General features: G+C 41.0%; 1 protein-coding gene across 1 annotated transcript; it reads left to right on the top strand.

The window, feature by feature from the left end:
• Window positions 1-4,492: 4,492 nt before the first annotated feature.
• On the top strand, window positions 4,493-7,564 carry LOC120519773 (zona pellucida sperm-binding protein 3-like). Its single transcript, XM_039742594.1, has 9 exons — window positions 4,493-4,876; window positions 5,912-6,027; window positions 6,203-6,306; window positions 6,386-6,560; window positions 6,634-6,754; window positions 6,837-6,928; window positions 7,003-7,118; window positions 7,188-7,310; window positions 7,431-7,564. The coding sequence occupies exons 1-9, from the start codon at window positions 4,541-4,543 to the stop codon at window positions 7,547-7,549; spliced, it is 1,302 nt and encodes a 433-aa protein (XP_039598528.1). The 5' UTR covers window positions 4,493-4,540; the 3' UTR covers window positions 7,550-7,564.
• Window positions 7,565-14,679: the final 7,115 nt, after the last annotated feature.

The following is a 14,679-nucleotide window of genomic DNA, read 5'->3' as shown; positions in this document are numbered from 1 at the left end:
ACACTTTGCAGCTAGCCTGCTCCAGAGCAGGCTAACAACCAGGCTAAGATTAATCTTAGTGATTTATCGGCTAGTTCCTCCCTAAATCCTACTAGATATTAATGTGTTTTAGTCATTTCATAGTCCTGCATTAAAAAACTAGATATACTGTCATTCATCTATTTATGCGTACTGTCATTTTAGTTATTATTGAAAACTGCTGTTCATTTCACTGTCAGAGGTTTGATGAATATATATATTATTCGAGATTTAAAGAGATTTAAAACACCCAGTGAGGAAAGCACATTTTCCTGAGCAATTATTACTTTGCTGTCCACAATGAATGCCAACACAGTGCAAAAGAACTATACTATACAATATGAGAAATAGAATATAGACTATGTATATCTATATATGCAAGTATACAGTAGAAATGTATTGTTGAATGATAAAAAATATCAATATATTATATTTTATTGCAGTTGATGAGATAATAAGAAATGGCTCCTCAATTTGCAAATGTGGTTTCAATTAAGTCCGTAACGAGGTCAATACGTAGTATATATAGACTAAAGATTTGTGTGTTTCCTATCCACAATGGCTTGCCCTTTGTTGAATGATGTAGTTGATGAGGAAGTTTTAATACTCAGACGAGCATTCAGGCATGAAAGAGTCTTCCGAGATAGGGCAGACCCATTGGCCTTTTCAGACGAATATCTGACTGAGAGGTACAGATTCTCAAGTGATGGCATCAGATATTTGTGTAGGCTGCTGGGTCCAAACATACAGCACAGGACCGCACGGAGCCATGCTCTCACTGTCCCACAGATGGTCTGCATAGCACTGCGATTCTTTGCAAGTGGCATGTTTCTGTATTCTGTCGGTGATGCAGAAAACCTCAATAAAGCCACTATTTGCCGCACAATAAGAAAAGTAAGTCTGGCATTGAAATCTCTTGTGCACATATTTATCACCTTCCTGGCCACAGAAGATTCATCCACATCAAGGAGGAGTTCTACAAGATTGCAGGTAACATGAATAATAACAGATTACTACAAAATGTTACATTAGCACAGTCACAGTATGACAGTCATTGTTTTGTGTTATAGCTTTTCCTAATGTAATTGGTACAGTGGATTGCACCCATATTCGTATCCAACGCCCTCAGGGGCACATGAGGGAGATTATGTGAACAGGAAATCCTTCCACAGTGTCAATGTTCAGGTAAGAATAAGTAATGGTTACTGTCAGCTACATAATTATTCTGTGCATTAAATTACCTTAATAGGCTATATATTGTTACAGATGATCTGTGATGCTGACTGCCTTATCACAAATTTAGAGGCAAAGTGGCCTGGCTCAGTCCACGACTCCAGAATCTTTCGGCCAGTAGAATTTACCAGAGACTCTCTCTAGGTAAACCACCCCATTTTTTAAGCACCTTGAACAGCAAGAGTACAGTACTTGTAAGAATTATGTTTTGTATTCACAGGTGAGTTCTCTGGTGTGCTGCTGGGGACAAAGGTTATGCCTGTGAGACATTTCTGATGACTCCCTTACAGACCCCCAAACCCCAGCACAGCAAGCTTACAACCATGCCCATGCCAAAACCAGGGCTCGAATTGAAATGACCTTCGGCCTCCTGAAATCCCGATTTCAGTGCCTGCACCACCTGAGGGTCTTCCCAGACAGAGCATGCGACGTGACTGTTGCCTGCACAGTGCTGCACAATATTGCCAGCCTAAGAAAAGAAAGGGCTCCCAGAGTTGCTTTGGATGTTGATTGGGACAATGCTGCCATATTCCCAGATAACAGAAATGGTAGACTTGTTAGAGAACAATACATTGCAAATTATTTCAGTTAATTTAGTTTTGATTTAGCCCATCCCTTAATAAAGGATAATGTAGGCTATATAACTTTTCATGTGTACATGCATTTTATTTGGCATCAGTAGCACACACTGTGGTTATCTTCCCAAATTCTAGTTCCACTTCACTGGATCGATCACTATAAAGTGTACCTGACAGTCATAAAAATTGTAGAAGACCACAATGGTTTTGGAATATTTTTCTTTTATTATTTTGCTGTTATCACTTGTCAGCTTGGAGCTGTGGACAGAACAAATTATGATGATTAATACATTGGGTTACAGTCATGGTTACAGTATGAACTGAAGTCACTTACTTCTGTTTGTAGTTTCTGGATTTCCAGTTCTAGTTTCCTCAGTGTCTTGCGTTTAATTTGCATGTCAAGGTCCATGTCCTGCAGCTTTCTTTTGTTCACATCAATCTTGACTTCTGAAAGCTCGATCTGTCTCTTAAGATGTGTTGTGTAGAGATGTCTGACAGTTTGTGAATTCTGTGAACACCTTTTTGTTAGCATAGCACAATTTTTGCATAATGTAAATTTACTTTAGGCAATACTCACTATGTTACCAGGCTGCTTATCAGACTGCCCAATGTCAGGATCCTTTAACAAATGATATTTTCTATTAGTACCACTTCCCTGACTTCTTATCTATTATAAACTTAAAAAATGTGTCCATTTCCACAAAATTGACATGATACCTCGAGCCTTCTAGAGTCCAACGACACGGTCTCATCATCGGCAGAAGTGCACTCCACTGCTGTAGATGTGGCTTCCCTCTGCCATATTCATTACTGGTATTGATATTTTTGACAGAACACGCAAAGCCAATGATTTAATAAAGAATACTCACCGGCAAATCATAGTCTGGGGATCCAAAAGTGTAAGAGTGTTCCCAGCCACTGCAAGGTAAAGCAAAGTCACACAGTCCACATAACAAAATATAAATGGATTTTAATATTTTCCATGCGCAGTAGTATGGCAATAATGTACATTGTATGAAGAGGCCAGTATCCCTTGCTGGGCCAGAGTCAGTGGCTGTCCCTCCCTGGATCCCTTCAATCACTGGCTTCCCTTTATTTGAGTCCAGGGCCAGCTCCTCTGCTGGGGTGAAGTCTTGGGTTGGAGGGCCACCCCCCGTACCAGTAATATGACTTTTCTTTTTTATGGCTAAAATCAGCACAGATAATAAAATGTCAGCAAACATGTCACCTATGTTCTCAGCAAACAAGTCACTTACCAGCCTGCAAAATATTCTTGTATTTAATCTTGACTTGCTGCCAAGTCCTTTTTTGGCCAGACATGTTTGTTCTTTAAGAGGAATAGAAAGATACAAATGATAAAATAGATTAGATGGATAAAAATAGAGCAAATTATCTGATTATAGATTACATCAAATTAATTAGAAACAAAACCTACATACAAATAGATAAGAGTAAAAGGATTAAACACATTAGAGACATAAAATAAACTAAATATATCAAATAGATGCATATAGTGGGTAAGTGTTTGCAATTATTCTTCATGTTAAATGCATGTCCACTGGACACATTTAAGGCAAAGTATACAATTATTTTTGAAAATGACAAGTAACTCCTTGAATTGTAATTATGAGGGTTTCAGTGGAGCACTGGTTATTTGGACTACTTACGCATTCAATCGGTCCGCTATTGTTTGCCAGGCATTCTCTCTTTGCTTTATTACAGCAGCTGTATTGCCTTTTTTACATATTATATGTTTCACTTCTTCATACGTTTCCATAAGAAGCTGTTGCTCATTAGGCGAAAAGTATGCCGCACGGGTTTTGTCCATTTTTGCATCGGTGATTCTGTGATCGATTTCGTGATCTTTTTAAGAATACCATGAACGCGCATTTATCCAAACTATATACACCTGGCTTAACATATCCGCGCGTTCTCATCCTGGCTCAGCAAACGTGCAACGGATTAAGCCAGGATGCACTGATTAAACTAGGTCAAGCCGCGACTGTTCTGTTATCCTGGCTTTCTTAATTCTACTTTTGTGCAATACCCCTCAGGACATCTATCCATCATCCAACCCGCTACATCCTAGCAAACAAACCCCGGGCAGGGTGCCAGCCCACCACAGGGCACACACACCAAGGACAATTTAGAATCGTCAATGCACCTAACCTGCATGTCTTTGGAAACCAGAGCACCCGGAGGAAACCCACGCAGACACGGGAACAACATGCAAACTCCACGCATCAGGAAGGACACGCGGGAAGCGACCCCGGGTCTCCTAACTGGGAGGCAGCAGCGTATACCCACTGCGCCACCGTGCCGCTTCTTCAGGCCATCAGCCGAATAATTTAAAGTTTAGTTCACTTTATTCTTCTCTTTTGCAAAGCAAATAAGTTTGGTTTTAATTAACGAGAGATTTAAACCCCAATTGCTTGCCTCGTGTTCCACATAAGAATTGTGAAGTTAGTACCTGATAAGATACGTTTTGGCGGCTGTCTTGATTTGTGATTCGAATTTTATTAGCATTATCCTCAGTATTTCATGCGTCTTGTTTATTTCAAACACAATTAGTGACTGATTGACAATCTATTTCCCCGCACGTGTTATTAAAATTAAGCAGTCAAACGCCTTAAATCGTGCATATAAAAAGATTGTGCTGTGCCGCAAACTTTATAACGTTTTGTTGTTTTTTCTTCCTTTGTTGTTTCAAAATGTGGTGTAAGGGTCAGATAGCCGTAGTGTTGCTGCTCTTTTTCTTCTGCGATGCATTTTCTCAGCCCCGTTTCAAAGGACAGAAGCAAATCGCAAAACACCAGAAGCCCGCGGTCATGCATTATGTTGAGCCGAGAGCTGGCGCTCCGCAGACCGTAACCGCTCAGTGCACCGAAAGTGAGGTGATCGTCACCATCAGTCCGGACTTGCTGGGCATCCAAAAGCCGGTCCAGCCTTCTGATCTTTCCATGGGTGGATGTGGAGTCACCAGCCCGGCCGGTGCTCAGCCCTTTGTGATTGAAGCGCCTCTGCAGGGCTGTGGGAGCACCGTGGAGGTGAGTGGCTTCAGTGCTTTCGCACTTTAATATACACTTTCTTAAGATGGCCGGTACGTTTTTAGCAGGGGCCTGGGTCTGCTTTTTGTTAGGATTTACTATTTTGGCGGTCAAGTCGCAGTTCATCAATCCTGCATTAACGAAATCTTGGTCCCGAGTGTTCGTTATGCGGAAAAGGAATTTCACAGCTGATTGCACGTAAAGGAAATGAGATTTGGGCAGTTAAGATTCTGTGTGCTCCGCGTCTGCTGTAGTGCCCACTCGTGACTTTTTTTTTTATGCGGTGGGTCGATGTGCCCAGTTGGGGCGCGCGGAGGAGTCGGATTGAAATCTGACTTGCGCAACTCGTCGGTTAGTGTAGCAACTGCTACCCTTGGGCCAAAACGCCACCCAGATTTAAAGGCATCCAAATTTTGAAAAGCTTTAAAGCTCCACCCGACCAGCCAAGTACCCCTTTCAGGTTTGAGCAAGACAGCCTTCCACTCCAGATGGAATTTTCATTCTTCAGCCATTGCTGTACTTTCCAGTACTGAAATGTTTAAGTTATTGCCTGTATGGTATTTAAAAGGCCATTTCAAAAGAGGTATTTGGCAATACAACACCCTGAATCATTTTAAGTTGCTCTACAACACTGGTGAAGACTAAAGACTGGCCAAATTACTTTGCATAGTTGGTTTCTTGATGTGGGTGTCCAAGAATAAGACCTGCCCCATGATGTCATTTCTGGGTCGAACTACTGTGATGTATGGTGCTGTGGCTTTGCAAGTGGATAGGATTGGTCTGACCTGCCCAGTCATTCTCTTGTTGGTCTGAAACTGGAACATACTGGAGGCCCACCTACAATCTTGCAGCTTATCTTTCAGGTTATAAATGGGAAGGGCAGAAGTGAGTTGTCAATTAGAGGAGTAATTGACTTGGAAGGGTTTTGGTCAAAGTCCATTGAATGACTGACTATAATGCTTACATATTGACTAGTCAATTGGCTAAATGTCCTTAAAGATTGCAGTATTTAAAGTTGTTGACTCTTCTCTTTAGATGCTGGGAGCTCTCATAGTGTACACCTTCACCCTGGACTACAATCCTTCTCCAATTGATCTTCCTATTGTAAGAACAAATCCAGCTGTGGTGCAAATTGAATGCCAATACAACAGGTATGACTTGCACCAATGTCACTTGAGACCTTCATTCTAGGTACAAGTTTAACATCCCAATTTCTGGCTGTATCTTCATTGCAAGAACCTGTCCTAATATATTCTAGGCCATTTGAATCCAAATTTCAAAGCCTGGCCCTATTGATTCCCTTTTTCTAATGTCCTCTTTCCCTAGGCTACACAATGTAAGCAGCAATGCCTTAAACCCCACTTGGGTTCCCTACACCTCCACGATATCTGCTGAGGATATTCTGGGCTTCACACTTGTTATAATGAGCAGTAGGTGTACACATTTAAAAATCCTATTTTCCATTTGCACGAATGTGACCTCAACACCTTGTAACATTCCTGTCTGCAGGTGACTGGAGTGGGCCGAGTCCATCCAACACATTCTTCCTAGGAGACCTCATTAACCTTCAAGCATCTGTGGACAGCACGAACCATGAGCCTCTCCGTGTCTTTGTGGACAGCTGTGTTGCCACTCCTGGGTCCAATGCATCTGCCCCGGCCTACACCTTCATTGGAAATAATGGGTGGGTGTGAGTAATAGTCTGACTAGATCTTGGTCTGAAAATGCAATGCTATGGTCCATCTTGTGTATTGCAGGTGTTTCTTAGACAGCAAACTGACAGGCTCCAATTCCCAGTTCATGTCCCCCAGAGTTGCTCAGTCTGTCATGCAGTTCCAGCTTGATGCCTTCAGGTTTTATGGCCTGACTACTAGTTCAGTAAGTCCTTTCCTCACATCTCCTTTGGAGGAATCCCATTGAAGCTCCCAGGTGTGACTGTCTCTTGCATGTCTACTTTCAGATCTTCATTACCTGCCATCTGAAGGTGACCTTGGTGTCTGCTAATGTAGATCCTTTGAATAAGGATTGTTCATACAACTCTGCACTGAGCCAGTAAGTGACTGACCGGATGAGGGTGCACCTGTTCAGATGAGGTAGCAGGTTGTGATTGGTGGCTGTGCTTTCAGGTGGAGCTCAGTGGATGGGGACAATGCTGTCTGTAGCTGCTGTGACACAAGCTGTGCCAACCCCCCTCCCTTCAGGAGGGGCTCTGGTGCCCCTAAACACAGACCTAGGAGAGCAAGTAAGTGACCTCACCAGCAGACTCCTTCAGTGTCCAGCCTGGGATAGACAAGCTGTAACTGTATTTCAGGTGAAGTGAGTGCACCAGCTGGATGGCAGGAGACCATTTCTGTTGGCCCTCTTTTTCTGGAGCAGGTCTCTCCGTCTTCTGCATCACAGTCCCTGTCTCTTCAGCAAGATGAAGTCTCTGCAGGTAACTTAACATGTTTGAACAGCCTAAATGCAAGCAAGTTATGGACTGCTTTTGATTCTAGCCTAGTGAGTTGCAGTGTGTTTAGGTTTTCTTCATTCCTAATTTCTTTTCTCCTTGCAGGCTCCCAATTCCACTATTCCATCCTTGGTGCTGTTGTAGGTGTCCTGGCTGTCTCGTGTGTGGCTGTACTATTCTTTGCCTACAGAAAAGCAAAGGGCATTGGTAATGCTAAGCAATAAAAGTTTTAAAGTTCACAGCGTTGCCTAAAGTGTGTGGTTTTTTTTTTGTTTAGGGGGTGGTGTACTGGTGCCTATTTAATAGCATACTTTGTTCTTATTGAGTCTTATAGACAAATGGTGCCACATGTATGGCCAGTACCTCCATGGAACAATCTTGCACCTATAATCCTAGGCAAATTGATGGTCTGAGTAGTAAGGCAGCTGCTCTCTAACAAACTTTAGTAGAAAGTGTCATCTCCACAAATGTGCCTACTAGCTGAGGCAGTAGTCTCCATGCATCCATCCATTTTCCAACCCGCTGAATCTGAACAGAGTCATGGGGGCTCTGCTGGAGCCAACACAGGGCACAGCACTCGTGTCAAATTTTGATGGAAAATCTCCCATTCCTCTTAATCTCTGGTACCCACCAGCTGTTCAGACATCACAGCAGCTTTTAATTAATGGTACAATCTAGACCTTAGCCTCAAAATGGGGGGTGGGGGGGGGCTATGAATCTGGCTGCCCATGCCACCTGCCATTTGTGATCAATATAGCTTTGCTTTTGTCTGCTTTGAAACAAGCCCAGCAGCTCTTTCTCAGAAACCAAAAACATTTTGTTTCCCCAATTTAGTCCACTACTTCATGATGCTGATGCATATAGAAAACAAGTGTCTAAATTTACAGACCCTACCCATGACAAACTAGAAAACGCTTTTAAAAAAAAAAAAGCTGACTGGACAAATCCTGGGTATCCAGGATGAAGTTTGTCATTGGTCAAAACATTTGGGCTTTGATTTAGAGTCCTTGTGGACTGAATTTTAATGGCATTCATAACAGTGCCACCCTGTTGTCAGATCTTGTGTTTTGAGTAATCTTTAAGATGGAGTATCGTTCTCCCTTAAGACAGGTTCTTGCTGCTAGAACAGCAATTCATTTTAAATTATTTTGTGTGTGTATCTTTCAAAAGTAGTTGCCCTTGAGGGTGTAAGGCTCAGTTTCATGATCCAGCTGGGATGTCAGAACTAAAGATCTATTGACCCAGGTGGATACAAATCAACCTTTGACATTTTCTGCTAGTTTCTGGGATTTCATTAAATAATGCCAACTGGTGCAACAACAAAGTATACTGTAGATTCCTTGTAACAAAGATTCTGTTGTAAGAGGTACAGGTTTTGAATTTATGACTTCAAGCAGGGGTCCTCAATTGTGGTCCTGTAGGGCTGAATTGGCTGCAGGCTTTCATTCCAACCAGGGTCCAAACTAGAACTTGGTCCTTGATGCTGATGAATGTTGCTGTAAATGCCTTGTTTAGTGTCTTTTATTCATCAAAGACAAATTTTAGTTATTGTAGATCAGGGGTCCTCTATTACAGTCCTGGGGGGTCTGCTATGGTTGCAGGTTTTCACTTCTAACCAATTTCTTCATTAGAACCCTTTTACTAGCAAAGCAATGTTTTGGAGCTTAATTTTAGTTCCCTTGCCTGTTACCGTTCAGAAATCCTAATTGCCTATTAGATTTAAGCAGCAGCGTTAAGTTTGAATTGTTGCCCGTTATCTTTATCAGACATTCATTAGTAATGAGATGCAGATAACCAATAAACCATGTAGCAGCTCACGTACTTGCCATGAACTAGCGGTGATTTAAAAAAAAAAAAAAAAATTTAGAAATGAATGATGAATTGGAAGGACCATTAAATATAAATCTGTTCTGGTCCGCACAACACATGGATATGTTCTCCCAGAAGGACACACTACAGTGAAATTACAATTGCTCTTAGATAAATGCAAGCATTAAAAAGCTAAATAGTTCAATACCAAGTTTCATCATCCGCACGGACTGCTTTCTAATTCCCGAACTCACGGACAAGTTCTCCCGTCGATAAGTCAGAGCTTGATTTTTATCGTACAATTTCTAGTATTTTATAATGTCGCTCGTATAATCGAATGTGGAAAGCCCACTCTATTGGTCCAAGAGATTACAATATGCTAACGCCCACCTGAGAGTAACGGAGCACACGGCCTTCTTTTTCTATGTGGGTGCGGCAATGCGCTGTATCAGCGTGCGCTCCTAATCTCGCTCTGCTGTGACCACGTGACCACACGGTAATACCCAAACTATTCCAAAGCTTATTGTGGTTTTTTGTTTGTTTGTTTGTTTTTTTTGTATCTCACACTCATACACCTTCATCGTAAGATCATCCCTTATCTACGATGGAGCGTTCGATCAGAAGAAAATATGAAGCTGGTTTTAAATTAAACGTCGTTGAAGTACGGAAATTCGTGAGCTGCTGCAACAACATTCAATGTGCCTGAGAAACTGATGTGAGATTGAAGGAGGCAAGAACGTGTAAAAATAAAATTAAGTGTCGCATTTTTGAACGGGCGTACAAGTCGGTCTGATATGATCGATTTTTCGGGTTTCAAGACCCGACCTATACATGATGGTAGACGGCATAAAAACCTGCGGCCCTCCGTGATTGAGGACCCCTGACTTAAGAATTTCTCAAGAAAACTCATTCCAGACAAGCTTTAAAATGTTTTTTAAAGTGTTTTGGGGCCAATTACTAACTTAAACAATAGCTAATCTGTCCGGTTTTTGGCAGCTTTTGCTTGTTTCATTCCACACCAGCTTTTTAATGTTTTTTTAATTGTTTTAGGGGTGTTGACATATAGATTAATTGTCATTGCGATAGCAAGAAAACTTTTAACAGCGTACGCTTGGGTAATATACTGATGTCGGAAGAATAACAACACTCTCTGAAGCTTCTTGATCAGGGTAAAAAAACACCGGTCTTGCAGTCTCCTTTTTATTATATTAAAAAAGAAAAAAAAAATCTTGCTCATGCGCACCTCTATGCACCAAAATCATTGAATCATCAATTCAAATAGCCATCCATTTTCAAACCCTCTATATCCTAGATAGATAGATAGATGTGAAAGGCACCTGTTTAACCAACCAGTGCATCAGTCTCTTCATACTTTTTTGAAAACAAATACTTATACTGTATATTTTTAATGTACACTGCAAACCAAAACACTTCATGTACAATCACTACTGTATCTATCCATCTATCCATTATCCAACCCGCTTTATCCTATCACAGGGTCACCGGGGTCTGCTGGAACCAATCCTGGCCAACACAGGGCACAAGGCAGGAAACAAACCCCAGACAGGGTGCCAGCCCACTGCAAAAATTCAAATTTACACTTAGAAATTAATTTCACAATCAGAGAGAAGGGTAATACTATCTTTATACCTATACTGTATCTATAAGTCAGCAATGAATTAAACTCCTGAGACAAGATTAAACTGCGATAGTGTCAAGAGAAACCCAGCAGTACAATTATTATCAGTATCTTAAACCCATTTAGCAAGATAAGAATCACACCTCGACAGTGTACACCGGTTTTAAAATTCATATATTTTCATTAGAATTCCATTACACAATTATATAGAGCCCGTGAAATAAATCTCAGCAACAATTATAGATTTGAGTCTTGGCTGTATTCTTTTTAAGCTTTGCACACCTGGATATGGGCAGTGTATCCCATTGTTCCTGGCAAAAACCCATAATGTATAAAAATAAACCACAGAGTCTCTGCATGGTTTGTAATTACACAGGACAGTGTTTAGGACTACGGTACACTTTGAATTATATAAATTTGTACAGTTACTACATCATCAGGTCAGCAATAAATATAATAATGTCAGTATCGTGATGCTGGAAATAATTTTCAGACGGTTTCAGAAATTCCACTTATTTTCAAAATTATGTCAAACTAAACACAATATTTTGGACATGTCTCTAACATTGCTCAAGGCCAGTGTCATCATTAATTTTCCTTCCTAACATTCAACCAGTTGCTAAGGCACACAAGTTTGTTCACATTTTCAAATGCCGGAGTAGATCTCATTTTGTGCTCAATAGGAACAAGAAAAAAAGGCAACTGCACAATACAACATGGAACAAGAGCATCAAAGACTGACTTTGACATACTAGCAGGAATAACAAACCTTCTGAATCACAACATCCCAAGTCTATTGTCAGGTAGAAAGCAAAAAGGTTTGCTTGTTTGTATTAATTTCTGTGATTACTCATCTGTGGATATTTTGAATGCTTATACTTGTAAGTGCTATAAAATGCTTAGTAAAATAAGGCCCTTTGTTATCAAGGTAACTGTTGCTGCAAGTTCAGCCACCACAGCGTTTCTCAGCGTTTAATGCATGGTTTGGAGAAGTGAACACTTACATAAAATAACCTTAAAAGCAGCATTAAAAACTCAGCAATTTTAAACTCTCAGGAACTGATCTCCTAGCAAATAATAACACACACACAAAGATTTGCCCTTTCTGCATTCATATTTAGCTTACCATTTGTCATAACAAATAGCTGGAAAAAGTCTGTGTGTTTGTCTTCGATGTCTATCAGCGGCTAAGCAAGCTTCTCTCTCGTTTGACTTTCCTTGCCGGATTCACTTTGGTGATGGAGTCATTTTCTGTTTCAGCTCCATGCTGTATCTTCGTATGTCTTTTTTCTTCCGGTTCCGGTAAGCCCATCGATACATTCCAAGGCAGGATGGGGTGATGTCTCTAACAATGTCTCGTATATTTACAAGGGGACTGAGAGGTCCCTTGGATTGGAGGCCTAACACAGCCACCCAAAAAGGTGATCTACACCATACTAATTCAGGCTGGGGGTTATGTATAAAAGGACAATCTGACAAGGATGGCATCTTTCAATCACAGAAGATAAAGAAGCTCCCTCATACCAGTGCATTTATTGACAATGTGAATGACACTTGAATTGATTCAGTGTGTTATTTATCACAAACAAAATTGTTATTTAATGGGGTGTTCACTGCTGTAGCGCTCCAAAAATTGGCATATTTGTCTGGAGATAAATCTGCGACATATATATATTTGAAAATTACAGATTGAAGCTGACACAACACAACACATTTAAGTTGGCGTATGAGTAGTTCAGACATACAGAGCACAGCACTTGGCCATTAAGCTCATTAAAGTCAAATGAACATGGACGCTTTACTGCAGGATTGCACTAATGCTGAACAATGCGCTGAAGTGAGATTTCATTGGACAGAGAGTGAACCCTGCAGGTCAATATTCACCAAAGGATATATTTATATACTCTTCCAAGATGAAGCTTATAAAAAGAACAGGAACTTCTTACGCATATTGACATTAAGTAGAATGTGCAGTCAGCTCGGCATTCATCTGGACTTTGAGCCCCTGCAGATTTTATGTTTTTCCCTTACATCACAACTCCTGGAGTTTTTATTATTTTTTTCTATCTTCCCAGACCATCTGACTACAGCATTAGACTTATCATTACAGACATATTATTGTTTTTAAGTGAATCCTGGCAGGGATGTCTCATGAGTTGAAGGGTTTCTAGCACCTGATAAGAAATTGAACTTGAAGTAGGTTACCTTGGCCAATGTTGAGATATATTTGCTTTGTATTTGTGCTTATCTGTGCTGAGTGAATATTGAATATTTATTGGGCACCAATATTAAAAGATCCTGAGAGGTTAAAAGTGCCTTTCTTGGACACTTTTACACCACAAAACTATTGATTCACTTAAACAGACAAACATATATATATATTATATATAATTTCATTAACACCACAGCAGCTGAAACTGATTAACAACCCCCTCTGCTACTTAACTGACCAGATTAATATCCCATAAGTTTCATTGACTTTATGCTATACTCTGATTAAAAGTGTTCCTTTAATTCTTTTGAGCAGTATATATATATATATATATATATATATATATATATATATATATATATATATATATATATATATATATATATATATATTATGTAAACTGAGATCAACTTCCAGATAATGACATAACCATGGAGCAGTCACAGGCACAGCTACTGTTGAACTCATAAACAAAATTTATCATTGTCTCGTCATTGTTTAACCCAATCCACCCATATATGTTTAAAAAAATTAAAGGAACACTTTGAAAACACATCAGATCTCAAGGTGAAAAAGAAATCCTCCTGGATATCTATACTGATATAGACTGGGTAATGTCAGTCTATACCCTGAAAATGAAAATGATCAACCTACAGAGCCCTGAATGCAAATACGCCCCAAAAATCAGAGTGAAAAAATTATGTGGCAGGCTAGTCCATTTTGCCAAAATTTAATTGCAGCAACTCCAAATTGTACGCAGCACTTTGTATGGCCCCTGTGTTCTTGTATACATGCCTGACAACATCGGTGGATGCTCCTAATGAGATGACAGATGGTGTTGTGGGGGATCTCCTCCCAGATCTGGACCAGGGCATCACTGAGCTCCTGGACAGTCTAAGGTGCAACCTGGTGGCATTGGATGGACCAAAACATAATGTCACAGAGGTGTTCTATTGGATTTAGGTCAGGAAAGTGTGGTGGCCAGTCAATGGTATCAATTCCTTCATCCTCCAGGAACTGCCTGCATACTCTCACCACATGAGGCCAGGAATTGTCGTGCACCAGGAGCCACTGTACCAGCATAGGGTCTGACAATGGGTCCAAGGATTTCATCCTGATACCTAATGGCAGCCAAGGTGCCTTTGTCAAGCCTGTGGCGGTCTGTGTGACCCTCCATGGATATGCCTCCCCAGACAATCATTAACCCACCACCAAACTGCTCATGCTGAATGATGTTACAGGCAGCATAATGTTCTCCATGGCTTCTCCAGACCCTTTCACTTCTGTCACGTGCTCAGGGTGAACCTGCTCTCATCTGTAAAAAGCACAGGACACCAGTGGTGCATCTGCCAATTCTGGTATTCTATGGCGAATGCCAATCGAGCTGCATGCTGCTGGGCAGTGAGCTCAGGGACCATTAGAGGACATGGGGCCCTTGGGTCACCCTCATGAAGTCTTTCTGGTTGTTTGGTCAGAGACATTCACACCAGTGGCCTGCTGGAGGTCATTTCGTAGGGTTCTGGCAGTGCTCATCCTGTTCCTCCTTGCCCAAAGGAGCAGATACTGGTCCTGCCGATGGGTTATGGACCTTCTACGGCCCTCTCCAGCTCTCCTAGAGTAACTGCTTGTCTCCTAGAATCTCCTCCATGCCCTTGAGACTGTGAAGGGAGACACAGCAAACCTTCTGTCAATGA

This window comes from Polypterus senegalus, unplaced genomic scaffold (assembly GCF_016835505.1).
Source record: "Polypterus senegalus isolate Bchr_013 unplaced genomic scaffold, ASM1683550v1 scaffold_1110, whole genome shotgun sequence".
NCBI lineage: Eukaryota > Metazoa > Chordata > Cladistia > Polypteriformes > Polypteridae > Polypterus > Polypterus senegalus.
This window is presented reverse-complemented; position numbering and strand designations above follow the sequence as displayed.

What these genes read in the sequence shown, in the direction of transcription:
- LOC120519773 (XM_039742594.1), top strand. Translation starts at nt 4,541, where the DNA reads ATGTGGTGTAAGGGTCAGATAGCCGTAGTGTTGCTGCTCTTTTTCTTC. An exon ending in ACCTTCATTGGAAATAATGG is followed by an intron (nt 6,561 to 6,633) that starts GTGGGTGTGAGT and finishes TGTGTATTGCAG; the next exon opens with GTGTTTCTTAGACAGCAAAC. An exon ending in ACACAGACCTAGGAGAGCAA is followed by an intron (nt 7,119 to 7,187) that starts GTAAGTGACCTC and finishes ACTGTATTTCAG; the next exon opens with GTGAAGTGAGTGCACCAGCT.